The sequence below is a fragment of the Coturnix japonica genome, chromosome 2 (assembly GCF_054131305.1).
Source record: "Coturnix japonica strain WE chromosome 2, WE-NBRP24, whole genome shotgun sequence".
In the NCBI taxonomy this organism is placed as follows: Eukaryota; Metazoa; Chordata; class Aves; order Galliformes; family Phasianidae; genus Coturnix; species Coturnix japonica.
The window spans coordinates 138,744,550-138,763,958 of NC_140664.1; the positions used below are offsets into that span (position 1 = coordinate 138,744,550).

Sequence of the window (19,409 nt, forward strand, 5' to 3'; positions counted from 1 at the left end):
TGCAAGCCAGGCCATTCATGATTCTATGACTATGAAGCCATGCATCAGTGCCAGCAGGTTTGATTTAAGGCTTAACAGTTCACATAAGATGCTCACTAGGAATTAAATCCTTCCCCCAGCATTCAGGGACCTCAGCCCCTTGCAGAGGACATGACACTGAAGCCATGGGCTCAGCAGGGCCCCAGCGCAGCCCCAAGGAGACAGAGCAGCGTGACACTCACCGGGAGCTTGGTGAAGGCAGGATTGGTGATGTGTTTCCCAAAGGCATCTTCCTGGAACTGCAGCAGCTGCACCACCAGCCCAGCCAGCGTTTTGTTGGTAGGAGCATCTGCTTGCACATACTGAAAGACAAAGCACACAGGCTGCCTTGGCACCGAGGCTGACACAACACGGAGAGAGGCTCGCTGAGTCCCCAGGCTGCTTGGTCAGCGGCAGAGCAGAGTTCAGGGGTTGCTGGGGATAAGGGTCAGCTGTGGGACGGGCACACTGCACCTATCTGTGCATCATCACAGATTCCCTGCAGCCAGCAGTGCGTTATAGAGAGCTTCAATGCTTCAGTCTGATTCTGTTCCTAACACAGGAAGAAGCCAATTACAGCCCAGGCTTCCTACAGCAACTTCAGTGCATGCTTTACAACCAGTCACTTCCAAACATGATACAGACATGGGAAGTCAGAATGTAAAATAACATCACTCCTAAAGTAACACAGCTCCGAGCAGAAGGGCCCCAGCTCAGCAATGCTTATTGCCATGAGACCGAGCCAACAGCAGCTGCAGGGCAGGGCGCTGCTGTACGGCACTCGGGGCTGCACCAATGTGAAAACAAAAGCACAGTGAGCATCTCCCAGCAAAGCAGAGCTGTAATGCTGTGCCTCCCTCTGCACTCTCTGGGGAGGTCACTACAGTGCAGGAGCTGTGCAGCCCCACAGCCTTCACTGCTCTGCCAATAGTGAGCAGCACTCAGCTTCACATCCACAGTAACCCAGCCTGTAATGTCTGCTTCTTTAAACTGGATCAAATCAAAGCTGTTTGCGCCGAGTCTAACTGTGCTGTCAATTAATAAAGCAGCAAAAACGGATCAAAACAGCAAACATTGGCAGCTCGGACTAACAGGGAAGCAATACAAAGCAGCTGCTGGAACAAACCATTGGCGAAGCAAGGAGTGAATTCAGCCAACCCACACAGCACCAGGAACCCACTGATGGGGACAGCAGCCATCTGCACCCAGTGCCCTGTATATGGGAACCTTCCTGCCCCAGCTCCCCCTTAGCAGGGGCCACAAGCCTTCAGAAGGAGCATGGGATGAGAGCTCCCATTGCTGATGACCAGCTTAGGACAGACCTTACAGGGGAACCAACACGTGGGGTGTGGGTCACTGCAGCACTACCCACACAGCACCCAGCACAACACAGCTCTGCTGTAAAACGGCAGGGGCCAGCTCAAGGTTATTTTAAATGCAGCAGGATGACCGCGTGCTGGTCGGCATGTCATAGGATCACAAAATGGGTTGGAAGGGACACCTTAAAGGTCATGGAACCATGGAATCATAGCGTGGACTGGCCCAAAACCCACCCTGCCATGGGCTGCCCAGCCTCAGGCACCTCCAGCAGGAGGTATTAGAGCTCCAGGCGGTGCCTCTGGGTAAAGGATCCCCCCCTCACAACTGCCCTACTTTAGCTTAAAGCTGTCCCCCCTTGTCCTATCACTGTTAGTCACCCTCCCTCCTGTTAGCACCCTTTAAATACCAGAAGCTTAAACATCTCCAGCTCTCTGCCAGGCCCCAGCACAGAGCTGGGCCATTCCCCAAGTATCCTCATGGCCTCCTCTGGCCTGAGATTTCCTGACAAAAAGGCAATGAAAGAACAAACCTTCCCCCTCCGGAGCCCAGCAACAGGAGCAGCGTCACCAAAACAGAGCCCAGTTAAAGACACACACCTTTGCAGCACCACTTCTTCACCAGACACAAAGCTCCAAGCACTGTGCTGACCCACACATACGGTACAACACCTCAAACACTGCTTGGTGTTTAACCATGGGCAGCCATAGGATCCAGGCTGGATGTGGCTCTGGGCAGCCTGGGCTGCTCTGAAATGGGGAGGTTGGTGGCCCTGCCTGCGGTGGGGGGTTGGAGCTTCATGATCCTTGGGGTCCCTTCCAACCTGGGCCATTCTGTGATTCTTAGGAGGAAGTTTTTCACCCATAGGGTGGTGATGCACTGGAACAGGTTCCCAAGGAGGCTGTGGATGCCCCATCCCTGCAGGCATTCAAGGCCAGGCTGGATGTGGCTCTGGGCAGCCTGGGCTGCTGGTTGGTGACCCTGCACACAGCAGGGGGTTGGTTTAAGATGAGCACTGTGGGCCTTTGTAACACAGGCCGTGCTGCGATCCTATAATCACAACAGAATCGTTGGGTTAGAAGGAACCTTAAAGCTCACAGAACAATAGGATGAGTCGGAAGGGACCCTAAAGATCAGAGAACTACAGGATGGATTGGAATGGAAGGAACCTTAAAGCTCACAGAACAATGGGATGGGGGGGACCTTAAATCCCGTCTGGCTCCAACAGCTGCCCCAGAGCAGAGCTGCTGTTCTAAAGTTCCACTCCACGCTCAGCCGTGGGGCAGGAGCAGAGCTTTAAAGGAGAGCAAAGAAGCACAGAGGGCGATGAATGGGGTGAAATGGAACCGGACCGCGGGGTGCAGCGGGGAGCAACGGCACACAACGGGACGGAGCCACGTGGAGCCCCGAGAATCGCTGGGTGCTGAGGGGTCCCGAGGGGCTGGGGGCTCTCGCAGGGATCCCGAGGGCTCAGGGCTGGGGTCGTGGGCGGCCCCTGAGGGGAGGGGACACGGGGAGGGTCCTCAAAGGATCCGGGGGGCTCCGGGATGGGGCCGGGGGCGGCCTCATGGGGGGGGGGGGGGTTGGTTCCCGGTGGGCTCTGATTGTCCCCGAGGTTTGTGTGTCCGGCTGGATCCCGCGGGGCCGCCCCCGTTACCCGCCGTGCGCTCCGTGCTGGCCCCGCTCCGCGGCCCTTTGTTGTGCTGCGCCCCCCGGCCCTGCCCGGCCCCCCCCGGTTCCCACCCGCCCCCCCCCGGGCCGCACCTTCTTGTAGTGCTTCCCGAGCCACACGCGGACCGAGTCGAGCTGGGACACCGTCTCGGGGCTCTCCCAGAACTTCCCTGTCGGGCCGCCGTCCTTCCGCCTCGCCACCGACAGCGCTCCCAGCCCCGGGCCTCCCCCGCCGACCCCCACAGCCGCCGCCGTGGCCGCCCCGGTCCCGCTCCCCCCGCCCGCCGCCACAGCCGCCGCCATTGTTGCCGCCGCCGCGGCCCCGAGCCTCCCCCGAGCCCCGCACCGCGCATGCGCGCCCCGCCCCCGCCGCCCCTCCCCCACGCCGCGCCACAGCCGGCTGTGCGCATGCGCCGCCCGCCAGCCCGCCCGTTCTGCGCGTGCGCCAAGGAACCGCCATGCTCCTTTCTTCTCACATCCGCGCTGTGCGCATGCGCAGTGCTGCCCCGCCTGGCGCTGGCCGTTAGGCGCTGTGCTGCCGCGCGCTCCGCGATGTGTTACCACAGTTCAGCGGCACAAACAGGTTTAACCCTTCATTGCCAGTTATCATCATCCCACTGCTGCAACCACCCCATAAGGCATTGCCACCATCCATGAATCACTATAAAGATGAAGCATTGGCCACCTCTCCCTAACTTCTAGGATTCCAGGACGGCTGAGTTTTCCCATTCGAGCTCGTTGTGTAATTAATGAAATCCACTTACTCCAAGTGGCATCAGTAGCATGATGGGTGGAGGGAACCTGTCCTTTAAACATCCAGTTTATTACTGGCAAGCGAGGTGCTAGAAGAAGCTGAACCTCTGTCCCAACTACTTCAGAAGCAGCCCGAACCCCCTCATACACGGCTAAGATCTCAGTCGGAGTGTAGCGCTCCTCAGACCCTTTATATGCTCGACTCCACAATCCCAGGGGTCGGCCTCGGGTCTCTCCTGAGGCTCTTTGCCACAAACTCCAGGTGGGACCTTTCTCTCCAGCAGCAGTATAGAGGATGTTCTTCACATCCTGTCCCGTCCGTACCGGCCCCAAGGCCACGGCACGGGCTATCTCTTGTTTTCTCTGCTCAAAAGCCTGCTGCTGCTCAGGACCCCATGAGAAATTATTCTTCTTCCGTGTTACCTGATAGAGGGGGCTCACTATGTGGCTGTAGTTTGGGAGCCCACTACTCCCAGAATAGATTGGGTCTCTGTCTTGTCGGTGGGTGCAGACATAGCAGTGATTTTGTCAATCACGTCTGCTGGGATGTGACGACGTCCATCTTGCCATTTTATACCTAAGAACTGAACTCCTCTGCAGGTAAAAGCAAACTGTGGCCTACATTCTGCAGCCGATGGGATGGAAAAGAAGGCATTAGCAATGTCAATGGTGGCGTACCACCTGGCTTCTTTGGACTCCAGTTCATACCTGTTGGTCTTTGACCTGGAGCAACCCCACAAGGGAAGCAGGACAAGGGGAATGGATTGTATTGAAGGAGGGTGGATTGAGGGTGGATGTTGGGGAAGCTGTGCACTGTGAGAGCGCTGAGGTGCTGTTACAGCTGTTACAGCCGCCCATAGAGGCTGTGGGTCCCCGTCCATCCCTGCGGGTGTTGGTTGGAGGCGGAAGTGGAGGCGGGGCGGGCGGGGAAAGCGAGCGCGGGGTTTCACATCCGGGTACCTCGGCGGAAGAGCCGGAGCTGCGTGCGGCCGTCGGCCCGGAAGCGGCTCGCGGAGGCTCCTGGGAGTCGTAGTCCCGAGCGGCGGCGGCCCGGCGCCAGAGAGTTGGCCGTGAGGAGGTCGGTGGCGGGGAGCGGGGCCGGCGCCGATCGGGCCCAACGCGGGGATCGGGCCGTGTGGGGCGGGGATGGGGACAACCGGCACCCGGCGGGGGGCGGCGGGACGGACGGAACGGGGGGAGGGCGGCGGGGAGCGGCGGGGACGAGGCGATGGGCCCGGGGGGCGGCGGCACGGCCCGGGGAGAGATAACGGGATGCGGGTACGGGAACAACGGGAACAACGGGGGGGGACCGAAGGGAAACGGGAACGGGGGATGCGGCCTGGAACCGGGGCGGCAGTGAGCGGGGAGGGGGGGCGAGCGGGGCGGGGGGACGGGCCGGGCACAGCGCGGGGCCGCCGCTCAGAGCGGCCGGGGCTCCATAACCCCCCGGGCTCGTTGTGAGCTGCGTGTGGGACCGTTTATGTCCGTGGTCCCGGTGGAACACACGGGATGGCCCCATGGATGTCGGTCCCCATGGATGTCGGCCCCGCCGACACACGGCGGCCCCGCGCCTCACCGGTACCCGGAGCCGCGTGGGGCGGAACGGCACCGGGCGGGGCACGGCGGCACCGGGCGGGGGTCGGGCTGCGGATGGGGCCCGTGCTGCTCCCACACTGCGGGCAGCCGGGACTCACCGGCACCATCCGCAGCCACCGCCCACCGGCTGCTGTTGGGATGCGGGGGGGATGTGAGCATCACACCGGGCTGCTCTGAGCTCTTCTATAGCCGATATAGTGGCACTGCTGGGTATCGGCTGCATTGATGTTCTGACCTTATGGTTCCATAGTAGGGCTGATAAAGGTTTGTAGTGAGGCTGCCAGGCACCGTTGGCCCAAACAGCCAAAAGTCGGAGTGCTCAGCTGTGATGGAGCCCAGCGCAGGTGGCACCTGGCAGCTCGCTGTGCTCAGGACAGCGGCATTTCACCTTTGTCCTCATGACAAAAGACTTTGGGATGGAGCTTTTGTGCATTGCTGGAACCCCAGGGCGGGCTGCAGCCCATTGATGAGCTGAGGTTGGCCTGGATGATCTCAGTGGTCTTTCCCATCCCTTCCCATTGTAGGATAAGCAGAAGTTCTGTGACGCTCACTGAGGGTGGATGTGGTTTCTCCTCCCACATCAATTTCCATGTGGATCAAAGAAACCCAACCGAGACCTCATTGCGAAGCCTTGAGATTTGATCTGTGTTTCAGTTGTCCACGTTCCTTGTCTTTGTTCTTCCCCATTGCAGGATGGGCGTTAATTCTGTTACTAAGGATATTTTAGCATCTTTTGCCCTCTGGGGTTCCAGTACTTTGCCCAGCATGGGGTGTAAAGGCGCTTTGCCATCTGATGGTGTTATCATACATGGTTGTTTCTCATCCCAAATGTATCATCCCTGCCCACAGGAGCCCTGTGCCATCGGGTTGCCCAGAGAGGTTGTGGAGTCCCTCATATATATCATATATATCTCAGGTGATATTGCAAACCTGCCTGGATGTGATGCTGGCAGGGAGCTCTGGGGGTTGGGCTGCGTGATCCCACGTGGTCCCTTCCAGCCATAACAGAATCATAGAACGGTTTGTGTTGGAAGGGACCCCAAGGATCATGGAGCTCCAACCCCCCCCCACAGGCAGGGCCACCAACCTCCACATTGATACCAGCCCAGGCTGCCCAGGGCCCCATCCAACCTGGCCTTCAACACCTCCAGGGATGGACGGGGCATCCACAGCCTCTGGGCAGCTGTTCCAGCACCTCCCCACTCTCACAGTACACAACTTCCCCCTGACATCCACCCTCCATCTGCCCTCCTTCAACTCCAATCCATTTCCCCTTGTCCTGCTGCTCAACCATCCTGTGGTTCTATGGTCATATTCCCATCTTTGTAAGGCCGTGTCCTTGGACACCCCCATCTCCCACCAATCATCATCGGGGCCCAATGGGATTTATTTCAACCTTCCAAAGTCTTCCAGCAGAGTTCATGCATCCCTTTGGGTCAGTGCATGGTGAAGCAGCTGCCATAACAGGACGACTCTTTGTGGCGTTGAGGTCTTTGTAACATCCAGAAGCTGAGCTTTGCAGCTGGCTGTGCTGAAACAGATGGTTCCATGTTTGAGATGCCCTGTGTTCAGATCCACCAGGTCTGCTCCTGAGTAATCCAGCCCTGATGCTGCTGGGGTTCATCCCTACAATTACTGATTCCAGGCTCTTCTTTCTGCTTTGACCACGTCCACGTGGATGCACAGGCTTGAAGTGCCCAAGCTCCCCCATATGAAATACAACCACACCTTATCAGCCAGACCTGTGTTCTGTTCCTGGGCCTTGCCTGGATCAATTCCTTTCCCCACACCTCTGTTCTCCCCCCACCTGTCCCCGCTCCCCCCCAGACTCCCCATGTTCCTTTAGACCTGAGGTTATTGCTGGTTGCGCATTGGCTGCCCCATCTCAATTAGAGACCTAGTGCTTGTCAATGGGGCTCCCGGCTGCTCACCTTGGAAGCTCATTGAAGCAGGTTGGTTTCTTCCTCTTAGACCAAATTGACTGGCTTGGGTGTTCCTTACTTAAGTGATTTAATAAGAAAACAATATAGCAAGTGGAATATAATGTCAGCAATGAACAAAAGGATGCGTCTCATTCTTGGCTTTGCTATAAGGAGCCTGCAGGTGAGGAGCACCAAGGAGGAGCTTACTGAGGGCTGTCAGATGTTTTACACTGAGAACATCCAGCTTTGGGAGCACCAAAGGCTTTAAGCATCTCAAAGGGGACGTGAATTCTAACCTGGTGTTTCTCTTTGCTCTCGCTCTCCCAGGAGTCAACGCTTCCTGCTGTGATGGAGATGTTCTCATTGAATTCCCTTAAAGGTAAGGGCTGAGACAACCTTCGGCTGATTAATTTGTGCAGGTATTTTAATGCTTGGGCACTTTCCTCAACCAAATTCATTTCCAAGGAGCAGTGCTGCCCTTCCTTATTGGGAGCAATGGGAGCTTTATCCCATGGCCTGGCTTCCTTCTCAATGCACCAGGGACCAAAAGGAAGCAGATATCATAGGATCATTGATATCATTGGGCTGCACAGGCCCACAGTGCTCATCCATTGCAACCCCCCGCTGTGTGCAGGGTCACCAACCATCTCTACATTCTCGCCCTTATTTCCCCCCCCCCTTTTCTCCTCCTTTTCTTTCTCTCCGTCTCTCAGTCCTCCTCTCGAGTCCTCCCCGCCCGCTCTCCGCCAGGGGGCGCTGTAGCGGTGACGAGGCGCTCTATCCCACCCTCCTCCCGTCTCCCCGCGGCCCGCAGCCGGCACCGTGCGGCTCAAGATGGCGGCGCTGGGGCTGCTGCTCCAAGCGGCGGCCGCCTGCGGCTCTGCCGGCCCGCTGCGCCTCGGCCGCTGCTACCGGGGGGCCAGGGGGCTGTGCACCCGATTAGCGGAGCCCGACGGCACGGAGGAGGCCCGGCAGGAGGACGAGGAGGAGCAGCCGACTCCTCCGGGCGCCGAGGAGCGGAGCACCGCCATGGTGAAGGGTGAGGAGACGAGAGGAGAGGAGAGAGGAGAAGCGGCCGGGGGGGGCCCGGGACGCAGCGGAAGGGAGGAGCGACCCGCGGCCCCGCGGGGGGACGGCGGTTGGACGCGGCGTGAGCGACACCGCGGGCTGACAGTGACAGTGAGCGATCACGGGAGGCACAGAACGGGATGAGAGGAGCGGGACAGCGGGAGGGGGAACGGCCGGCAGGTAGAGGAGGAGGGCGGGGCGGAACGAGGGACGGCCGTGTGCGGACGGGCACGGCGGAGCAAGGCCGCGCCGAGGGGCCGGGCCGGGGCAGCACCGCGGGGCCGGCAGGGCCGTGTATGTGCCGTATGGTGAAGCAGGGCTGTATGGGGCCGGCAGGGCTGTATGGGGCCGGCAGGGCTGTATGGGGCTGGCAGGGCCGTGTATGTGCCGTATGGTGAAGCAGGGCTGTACGGGGCCGGCAGAGCCGTGTAGTGCCGGGGCCGTTCGCTGGCAGTGTTGTGTTGAGGCTGCGCCCCCCGGGCCGGGCCCTGCCCCGTGCGTGGCTGCTTGGCTGGACGTTAAGCTTTTCCCCTTCCTTTCTTTTCCTTTTTCTCCTTCCTTTGCTGCTGCTCGTCCTTCTCTCCTCCCCTCTCGGTATCTGTCATTTTTCAGTCTCTTGCTGGCATTCGGGCAGTGCTGTGTGTGTGTGCAGCCTGGAGCTGTGTGTTCCTTCGGGTCCCTTCCAATTGGGGATGTTCTGTGGTGCTTTCCTGTGCAGCTGCACTGGGGACCCAGTGTTGGTGGGGGGGTTGGATGGGGGCATGTCCGCAGGTCCATCCTACCTCCACGGCTCTGTGACTCTGTGTAAGTTCTTTGGGCTCAGAGTTCCACCTGCAGAAGCTACAGGGTTTTTTTCTGTAGGCATGATAAAGGGAGGACAGTTGGACTAGATGATCTTCTAGGTCCTTTCCAACCTTGTGATTCTATGATTCTAAGCTGTGCAGAGCTTTGTCTGGAAGCTTTTGTGAATGGTTTACCTTTAAAACCTGTATCTATCGCTGTCAGACCAAGGTAGAAGTCTCCCTCCCTCCTGTTTGTAAGTACCTGAAGGCTGCAGGGGGGGCTCCCCGGGACCTTCTCCTCCCCAGGCCCCATAGCAGAGATGCTCCGTCCCCTGAGCACTGTGTGGTCTCCTCTGCACCCACAAGCAGCTCCACGTTGCTTTGTGTCAGATAAGTGAACAGAACCATCCCCCAGGCTCTTGCTGTGGCTCTGCCCTACCTGCACAGCTGCACCTTGAACGTGCAGGGATGATAAAAGTTATGTTGAAAACCTTGTAAGTGCAAGTGCTGTGCCTTCAACAAGCTGATACTTGCTGGCTATCCACGCTTGATTGCTACTGTTACTAGCCATGGTTACTATTGCCAATATGGAAAAATAAACTGTGGTCTGAGGCCAGCTTTAATAATGGCAGTTATATTGGCGCTAGCATCTAATGCTTCACTTTGCAGGCCTGAGCAGTGGGATTTTGGAGCAGGGATGTGCACGGTCTCAACCCGTTTGCTCTGAGATGGACTCCATCACTGCAGTCGGTTCCATTTGCCATCTGTGTATCGCAGAAGAATGAAGGTTCCCCTGATCCTTGTGGTTTATGTCCTGCTCCCCTGCTCAGAGCCAGCGCTGTGCCTCAGTTTGGAGCACCCGGTACTGGAGGCTGCCCATCAGTCCTTTGGTTCCCTGCTGTGCTTGTCAGATTTAGCAGTTCTTGTTGCATAGGCAAAGCTTCTGTTCTTCATTACTGTGTACTTGGAAGGAGCCGTGGTTGCAGTAACTAAAAGGAACAGGTAATATTGATATGGTGTGCTCCAGGCTGAGCTGCCGGCTGCTCTTTCCATCCCTCCCTAGGAAGATGTGCCTGGGCCATCACATCCACACAGCTCTTCTCCCTGTGGGCCGCTGAATGTCTTAGCGCAGGGCTCACATCCTGATGTTGAGCACTTTGTCCTTGCTGCTCCTTGGTTCCATCCATTCCCCAGGGATGCTTTGTTTGGTGCTTCTTCAAGGGGAGAGAATTTGGGGGAAGGTAAAACACTGAACTGGATTTCATGCTCCTGTGTCTTGATGAGACTCCAGGGCGTTTTATTTGTGCTCCTAATGTACCTGGTGGTGTCTTTGTGTCGGGTCTTCCATCACACATAGGAATCATTTGCTTTTTTCTCCTTTTTCTTCCACTGTTTCTTGGAATTGCCGTTGACTTCCACAGTCAAGTTAAGCTTCGTTACTCTGACTTAGAGGAACAGGAATGAGTTAATTGGCTTCCTTTGATTTGTCTGTTATCCATGGCAGACTTTCAGCTCATGGAGCTGAGGTTAAAGACATCATGGATTGGAGCTGGGCATGAAAACCAGCTGTTTTGTGCTGGGAGCATTAAGCTGTGCTCCTTTTAATAGAGCTGCTACCCAAATATCCGCTCTCACAGTCAGGATTCGTGTGCTCTATGTATGAAGGTGCCAAGAAATCCAATCTGTCAGGGGAGGAAACGTTCTGCAAACCCACTGCTGCACTTTGGGAACTGTTCCTTTAAAACTGAGGCTTCGTGCAAAGAAAGATCCTTTCAGCTCCTGATTTCAGGCTAAGGATGGGCTGAGGGCAATCCATCAAAGCCCTGAGTGCCGCTGGTGCATCAGATGGTGCTGCTGAATGTGGCGTTGGCAGCTGGGGAGAAGACATTGTGTCTCGTTGGCAATTCAGGGGCTGATCTACAAGCCAGAACTGGGCTTTGTTATTTAGACATCTTGTTCCTTGCGTATGGATGACTTAAATATTTAGTGCTTGCTGAGAAGTCACCTCGGAATCTGAGAGATCCATTCGGTCCTTAAGTAAATGTGCTGTTTTTTCCTGGGCATTTACACACATTGTACCTCTCTGCTCCATCTGTTCCATATCACAGAGTTCCTCGGGGAATCGTTCCTGAAAGGGGAAGCAACCGGAGGCCAAATAATCCAGGCTGCTGCTGGAGGTTCTTATTTATTTCTCATTTATTAAGTGAATTGAATAGCACAGTTGGGAATTGTGCTGCTGCTCCTCGTGTGCTTTGGAGGAAGAACTTTCAAACCTGTCAGCAGTGAAGGTTCTTTCTCTGTCCCCTGGATCAGTTTTGTTGTTGGGGGGGTTTATGTGTTGAGCATTTTGTCCTCCCTCAACCTGCAGCCTGCCAGGCTCTGCTGCAGTGTAACTCCTTCACTACAACCCCATGCTATCCACGTTGCTCTGCTTCCTGCTGAGTGCTCGTGCTGCACAGATCCCTGCAGTATTCTTGTGCCGTGCAGCTGCTCTGGGGATGACGGAGCTGTTCAGTGCTTGCTGGAAGCAGTCCCCATGTCTTTGTGGTAGTGACTGCAGTCAGTGTTCTCAGGAGGACGTGCTGGGAGCTCTGAGAGCCGCAGGTGGGTCTGTGCTCCTTCCCAGTTGGGTGCTCCACCTGCTCTAGCAGCAGGGATGGTTGTGTAGCACTCCATGCGAGGGCTGCTCTTGCTGTGCTGCTGCCAGTCCCCCTCTCCTGTTCCCTGGCACTTCTGAACCCAGCAATAACTGTGCTCTGTGTTTCTGGATGAGCTTTCTGCCAGATCAGGGCTGCAACTCAGCCATCAGCACATGGAGCTGAACCTGCTCTCTCCTGGTCTGCTGCTCACAGTGAGGGTCCTGTGAGCAGTGTAGTACAGAGTCTCATTTCCAGCCTCTAAGCAAGAGCTTCCAAGCAGAAGGGACTGGAGATGAAGCAGGAAGTCCCAGAGTGCGATTTCACCTTTTCCATTTGTGATGACCAGATCGAAGGTGTGATGTGTGTGGTTGAGAGCCCGGCTTTAAACCAAGGTGATGTGTGTGGAGGGGGGGATGCAGATATCAGTCTGTTCCAGTTACTGCTCAGTTGGGTTTGGACATCAAAGGGTGGCACACGGAGCTTCTGCCTTCATAGTGAGGAAGCAGCACTGGCTCCTTGCAGTGGGCTGGGCTTTGAGTTCTGTGCCAGGAGATTTTGCATTCAGATCCAATCAGGTGTATTTGGACGTGCAGTGCTGTCTTGTATTGGGCACTCAGGGGGCATCAACCTGCTGTGCACCATTTTGCTGATGCCTGGAGACACTGTGTGTGGACCACTTAATACCTGTCTGTAAGCACAGAGAAACGTGTGCTCTGGTGTTACAGGACTGCAGGAGCACTGGAAATCATTCAGATCTTCTGTTGTTTTTTTTCCCCTCCAGATTCCAGAGACCTGTTAAAGGAATTCCCGCAGCCCAAGAACTTGCTCAACAGTGTGATTGGACGGGCCCTGGGCATTTCCCATGCGAGGGACAAGCTGGTGTACATCCATACTAATGGGCCCAGAAAAAAGGTAATGCTGCATTGCTGGGGATGGCAGCTGTGGTGCACAGGAGGGGATGTGAGCCAGGAACATTGCTACACCTGGAAGTGAGCCTTTAATAGGGAAAGTGATACCACTGCTTTAATTCCATGTGATGGTTGGAGGATGATCTTTCAGACAGAAAAGAAAAAACAAACCAGAAAATCTCTGTTTTAGGCAGTACATCAAAATGGGTACAGGACCATAGAATGGCCTGGGTTGAAAAGGACCAGAATGATCAGCCAGTTTCAACCCCCTGCTCTGGGTACTTCAGAGTTGCTTTATTACCTGTGGGTGTGTTGCCTGCTTTTCTTCCAGCAGTAATGCAGTTTTCTGCTGTATGCTGTGGGGTGCCATAAGCAGTGCCTCGTTGTTTTAGTTTGCATAATCAGTTCTTGTTAGCACTCAGTGTAAATTGATATTGACCGTAACTTCTGATTTCTGATCCCAAAAAGAAAACAAGGGGAAATAAGCACTAGTTTGGCTCTAGGAGCAAATGAGGGTTAGAGGCAGAACTGAAAAAGCAGGAAAAAGTGCAGGGACAACAGAACAGGTGAGTCAAAGTGGGAAGGTTGGTTGGAAGGGGACAAGGCTTCTTTTTGTGAGCACTGAGTTTGTTGGCCTTCATGAGACAGCTCTTTCCTCAGCAGGCATGTGTCTTCATGCAGAACCCCTGGGCTAAAATGCAGCAGTTCCCTGGGGTAAGATGAGATTGAGATGACAGGCAGATCCTGCAGCCAGGTGGAGGCTGCTGAGATGCAGATCCTGCAGCCTTATAGGTGGGGTTTTTCTAGCAGACCTGAACACCACCTGTCATCTTTGCTGCAGCAGCAGGAGGGAATTCTGTGGGCATTTCCCTCTTTGAGCCTTACAGAAACTCAGCTACGGCATCAGCAGGGCCTGGAGTGGAACAAGTTCTGGCTTTGGAATGGTTTTTTACAAGGGCAGGTTCAGCTCCTGGTGTTCTTTGCCTCTGGGGCTTTTTCAGCTCCTTTGAACCAACTGCTGGTGTCAGAATCACAGAATCACCAAGGTTGGAAAAGACCTACAAGATCATCCAGTCCAACCGTTCACCTATTACCAATAGCTCCCACTAAACCATGTCCCTCAACACAACATCCAGTCGTTCCTTAATAGCATGTGTTGGGCAGAATAAAGCAAAGGCTGGGTTTGTGTTTGCCTGATGAGTGTGACTGGTGCACTGTGCTGCTAATTGGTCATGGTGAGGTAACGAGGAAGGTTTGTTTGCCATTGCAAACAGAAAAATGTTGAGATGGTGCATGCTGCTTCTCAGGCATGGCTCACTTGCTGTACTGCACATAAGAACAGTTACTCTGAAACTGAATTGCTGTGGTAAGGAGCTCTTGCCACTTGATTCCTTTTTGCTGACACGCTGCAGTCTGTGAAGCTTGGCCCGGGTTTGTTTAGGAATTTCACTTAGAGCTCTCTTCTTACCTGGAGTTCAGAGGTGTCTGAAGTAACTGCTGCTGCTGAAGGAGAAACGTTGCTCTGTCTCACTTCGGTGAATGTCTTTGCTTTTCAGAAAGTCACTTTGCACATAAAGTGGCCTAAGAACGTGGAAGTAGAAGGCTATGGGACCAAGAAGATCGATGCTGAGAGACAGGCAGCAGCTGCTGCATGCCAGCTCTTCAAGGTGAGCTTTTGTTCTTCCTCTGTAGCTTGATGAAACAAGTCTTTGAGCATGCAGGCACTGCCTGTTCTGCTGATACCCCTTCTGATTTTTTCTGCCTTTGCCTGTTTACCTTCTTAATTGGCCTGTTTAGAGTTTCCCTTTCATCTGTGGAGTAGGAGCAGTGCTTCCTACTAAGGAGCCTGGAGGAGGTGCTGCAGGTGCTCCGACAATAGGAGACCTTTTAATTTGCTTTTAGATCAAGAAAGCTCCATTTAGAAGTAACTGTTTAGTTTTCAAGCTAAGCCTTTAGAAGTGAAGGATTGCAGCCTTAAAGCTAGTAGTTTCTTGAGCTGCTTTTGGAATCCTGTGATTAGCAAAACTCGTTCCACTGGTTGGCTTTACCTGCAGCGCAGTTGGTGCTTGTTCAGTTAATGTTCACTGAGCACACGCTGTTGTTTTATCCTTGCTCCTCAGCATACTATTTTCACTTTGGAACTAGGAAGCAAACGAACCCAGAATGAGCAACAAAAAGGCAAAAAACCACTAACCTTGAAACCATAGGTTATGCATGTGAAGTTTTAACCATAGGGTTTGCCAGCTAGAGCTGCAACCAACAGGAAAGGCTGATCATGGGAGGCCTTGTACAGTGCCAGCTATAGAAGTAGCCACAAAGTAAATGGTCATCAATCCAGGCAACGTGGCACTGTTAATTGGGGCAGAGGGCATCTGAATATGACTTCTGGTTATAGCAGCAAAGTGAATTCTTGCTGTGCTGGGCATGCCTACAGCACAGAATAGTGCAACCTTATCTAATAGGGGTCCTCTGAGAGCTGAAGGTGAAATTCATTGTAGTGGTCTGGTAAGAGTCTGCCAGAAATATGCTGAGTACAATTAAAAACTTGTAAAACACCTATAACTATTCCAAGCAACTGTGCTTTGGGAAGGGAGGTTGGTGTACAAATTGCCTTCCTTAAGTGCTGGCTGGAGAATCATAGACTGGCCTGGGTTGCAGAGGCTCACAGTGCTCATCCCATTCCAACCCCCTGCTGTGTGCAGGGTCACCAACCAGCAGCCCAGGCTGCCCAGAGCCACATCCAGCCTGGCCTTGAATGCCTGCAGGGATGGGGCATCCACAGCCTCCTTGGGCAACCTGTTCCAATGCATCACCACCCTCTGGGGGAAAAACTTCCTCCTAAGATCCAACCTCAACCTCCCCTGTCTCAGTTTCAAACCATTCCCCCTTGTCCTGTCACTGCCCACCCTCACAAACAGCCATTCCCCCTCCTGTTTATTTGCTCCCTTCAAGTACTGGATGCCCACAATGAGGTCTCCCTGCAGCCTTCTCTTTTCAAGCCAAACAATCCCATTTCCCTCAACCTTTCCTCATAGGAGCTGCTCCAGCCCCCTGATCATCTTAGTGGCCTCCTTTGGACCCTCTCCAAGAGCTCCATATCCTTCCTGTTCTGGGGTCCCCAGGCCTGGACACAGCACTGCAGATGGGGCCTCACTACTGCTGAGTAGAGGGGGACAATCACCTCCCTCTTCCTTCTGGCTGCCTCTTCTTAATGCAGCCCAGCACACAGTTGGCCTTCCAGGCTGCAGGTGCACACTGCTGGCTCATCCCCCAGGACCCCCAGGTTCCTCTCTGCAGGGCTGCTCTCAAGTATAAACACCTGGCATTGCCCCAACCCAATGCAGCACCCTGCACTCAGCCTTAGTGATCCTCATTAGGTTAACGTGGGCCCACTTCTCCAGCCTGTCCAGCTCCCTGTGGTTGGCTTCCCTTCCTTCCAGTGAATCAATAGCACTGCTCAGCTTGGTGTCATCTGCAGGCTCACGGAGGGTGCATGTGTTGCCATTGTCTCTTATTGATGAAGATATTGAACAGCACCAGTCCCAAGGCCAACCCCTGAGGGACACTGCTTGTGGCCAGCCTCCCCCCAACACAGAACCATTGATCACAGCCCTTTGGCTGCATCCAGCCAGCCAGTTCTTAATCCACCAAACAGCCCTTCCTTCAGATCCGCACCTCTCCTGTTTAGAGAGAAGGATTTGGTGATGGACCATGTCAGAGGCTTTGCAGAAATCCAGGTAGAAGGAAAAGCTTTGAGTTTCTGGATGTGCCTTTTCTGTGTAATGTGAAGGAAATGCTCCTTCCTTTCTCTCCTTCCCCAGGCATGTGGTGCTCCCTGCAGTTACATTTCTGTCTCCTCACTGCTGTCTGACTTTGGTTTCTCTCTTGTAGGGCTGGGGTTTGCTGGGGCCCAGGAATGAGCTGTTTGATGCTGCCAAGTACCGGCTGCTGGCTGACCAGCTCGGCTGCCCTGATGAGAGGTGGTGCTCGGAGGGCAAATGGCGCTCCAAGTCCGGCCCTTCCCTCGCCGACCTGTCGACCTGCTGGCGGCGGATGGAGCCCGACGACCCCATCCAGCCCATGGAGCAGGGCCGGATGCCCAAAGCCATGAGGAGAGAAGAGCTGGAGGAAGGGGAGCTAGAGGAAGGGGAACTGGAGGAGGGAGAGCTGGAAGAAGAAGCAATCGATGTTTCCGATTATTTACCCATGGCACATCAGGATGCTCGAACTTTGGGCAGAGATCCAAGGTGAGTCTGTCCGGATAGCTGCTAATGCAGGGCAGTAAAGAAGAGAGATTTTTTTCCTTTGTAGCTGATGCATCCCATAGTTCCTCAGAATGGAGCTGCAGCTTCCTGCATTGCTGGTGTGACCTGCAGGTGGGCCCAGCGCTGCCTGTTCCATTTTGTATGGGAGAGGTAGTGGGGCAGCCTGATCTTGTGCTTCCCTGTTATCACAATGGAATGTCCAAGTGCCATCTTTGGAGTTCTGGGCCTAAAGAGGTTTCTGTTTCCAGAAGCAGTGCATGCAGGAGTCCTTTTCCAATCCCCCTAAATGCTGGGGGCAGTACAAAGTCTGCTCCTTTTCATCACCATGCTTACTTGACTTTATGAGCACAAGTCTTATATTTCAAGCAGTCAATAGGAGAAAAAGCAGTGGGGTCCTGGTGGTGGTGGTTGTTTTGAGGGATGCTGTTGGATACAGAAATAACGTAACCCTGCCTTGGTTTTTTTGCTTGTTTTAATCAGTTAAAAGCTGTCTGTTCAGTCTAGTTTGTAATACTGCTGTAACGTTTTAATTGCTGCTCAGGGTGGTTGTTTTGTAATTGACAGATTTTAGTGGTAAGACTGAGCAGGTGACTGAGGTTACTTGTACTCAGCAGCAGACCTGAAGTGAGGTGGGTCTGAGGATGGAGTGCATATCTGTGTATCTCACTGTTCTCTTCCATCCAGCCGAGGAGGGAGTTCCATTGAAATGACAGATGACAACACTGCCATCCGCGCTCTGACACAGTTCCCACTTCCCAAGAATCTCCTGGCCCAAGTGATTCAGATTGCAACCTCTTCCTCCACAGTCAAGGTAAGGTGCCTTGTGCTCCCTGCCCTGGGACCTGCAATGAGGAAGCTCAGGGGCTCCAGTTGGAGTCTCTTTGGATGTTTCTTTGGGCAGCTGGGTGTTGCGGAGTGAAGGGAGGTTAACTAGGCTGACAGAAATCAGCCTGAAGGGTGGGAGAAGTCTTGGTGGGGAACGTCTTAAAAGAAGCACCAGGAATGCTGTTACTTGAGGTCCAGGCAATGGAGGAGCTGCTGTTTGAATGAAGGAATCTGTTTTCTAAGATAAGCTGGCATTTCCTCTAATGTCTGCACCAAATACAAGTTGGTGTTACTTGGGGATGTGTCATTTCTGTGCTGGTGGAGTCATTCTTCAATTTGATTTTTGCCACTATCCAGCAGTTCTGCTCCTTGGTGTGTGTCACCCACCTCCTTTCCAGACCCCATGTGCTTAGCAGACCCCAGCTGTGCTCCACCCCATATGGAGCACATATGCTCCATATATTGACCCCACATGCTATCAGACACGTTCTTCTCCGCACATCTCTCTCCATTCACTTTTGCCTTAACTTATGGGCTTGGGGTGGAATTCATACTCATAGAATGGCCTGGTTTGCAAATGTCCACAATAATCATCTGGTTTCAACCCCCTGCTCTGTGCAGGGTCGCCAACCACCAGACCAAGCTGCCCAGAGCCACATCCAGCCTGGCCTTGGGTGCCTGCAGGGATGGGGCATCTGGAGCTCTGTGCAGTAAACACTCTGCTTAGAAATGTGAGGCTGTATTTTAAGGTCTGTCTGTGTAGGGCTCTCACCCAGCTCTCCCAACCCTTCAGGAATACATGCAGTTCCGTACAGTTGGTACCAAGACCAAGATCTGCAAGCTGACGCTCCGCTGGCCCTGTCCAATGACTTTTGCAGCCAAGGGCCGTCGTAAGGTGGAGGCAGAAAACAAAGCAGCAGCACTGGCCTGTCAGAAGCTGAAGGTAAGTACACACAGCTCCCACACCCCTCCTGACACACGTAGATGCTCCTTGCACCTGACTCACTGTGTTTGAGCTTCATGTGGCACGTGAAACTTTCATGTCTCTGAATTCAGACTCAGTAAACATACATTCCCAAACCTTTGGAATCGATCTCAATTGCTCTTGTACCAATCTGGTGTCAAACCTGTGATGATCCCTTAGAGGTTTTTGAGCTCTCAGCAAAGTGGTGTGTAGGGATTATTCTTGAAGTCTTGTTCTCTTGGACCCCTCAGTGATGTCTGCTAGGACAGGCTGTCTAGTCTCCTGTTCCTGTAGATGAGCTCATCTGGCAGCATGGCTGTATTAGGTTTCTCTGCAGACTCTAAAGCCATCCAGGAAAATAGCATAAGGCTTAGTACTGAGTTGTCACAACATACCAGGCCCGCAGCAAGAGAGTTAATACCCCGTGCCAGGAGGGTTTTGTCACATACAGCTGTGGTTTCTTTGGCAGGTCTTACTGAGACCCTGGGCACTGTGCTGAGGGAATTAAACCTTTTGCTTCCACGTGTCCATTTCTACAATAGGAACATGTCCTGTTCCGTGCCATGGTAAAAGCAGGACATGAAGGGATGAGGCTTTGGGGGGGGCAGTCAGCCCAACAGAACCTTCAGGACCCATCTCCACTGTCATGTCATGTGCCTCAGTCTTGTCTGATGTTCTTCT

At 54.1% G+C, this 19,409-nt stretch overlaps 2 protein-coding genes across 13 annotated transcripts in view; one reads left to right on the forward strand and one right to left on the reverse strand.

Annotated features, from left to right (window-relative positions):
• Positions 1-3,374, reverse strand: part of SMARCC1 (SWI/SNF related BAF chromatin remodeling complex subunit C1) — a 48,666-nt gene extending 45,292 nt beyond the window's left edge. Inside the window, 3 exon segments of the mRNA XM_085540746.1 lie at positions 222-341; positions 3,100-3,314; positions 3,317-3,374. Coding sequence (XP_085396872.1) covers positions 222-341; positions 3,100-3,314; positions 3,317-3,359 — 378 coding nt within the window. The 5' untranslated portion in view covers positions 3,360-3,374.
• A 1,414-nt stretch (positions 3,375-4,788) lies between these two features.
• Positions 4,789-19,409, forward strand: part of DHX30 (DExH-box helicase 30) — a 28,147-nt gene continuing 13,526 nt past the window's right edge. For 2 of the 12 annotated variants that reach the window (XM_015852736.3, XM_085540740.1), the window contains exons 1-7: positions 4,789-4,837; positions 7,605-7,656; positions 12,548-12,678; positions 14,231-14,341; positions 16,566-16,921; positions 17,624-17,750; positions 18,558-18,707. In XM_015852736.3, the coding sequence (XP_015708222.1) occupies positions 7,626-7,656; positions 12,548-12,678; positions 14,231-14,341; positions 16,566-16,921; positions 17,624-17,750; positions 18,558-18,707 (906 nt within the window). In that variant the 5' untranslated portion in view covers positions 4,789-4,837; positions 7,605-7,625. Of the gene's footprint in view, positions 5,038-7,604; positions 7,657-8,101; positions 8,317-8,375; positions 8,526-11,235; positions 11,305-11,932; positions 12,159-12,547; positions 12,679-14,230; positions 14,342-16,565; positions 16,922-17,623; positions 17,751-18,557; positions 18,708-19,409 lie in introns of those variants that run through there. The other 10 variants (XM_015852729.3, XM_085540739.1, XR_014943676.1 and 7 more) reach the window with 8 other exon arrangements.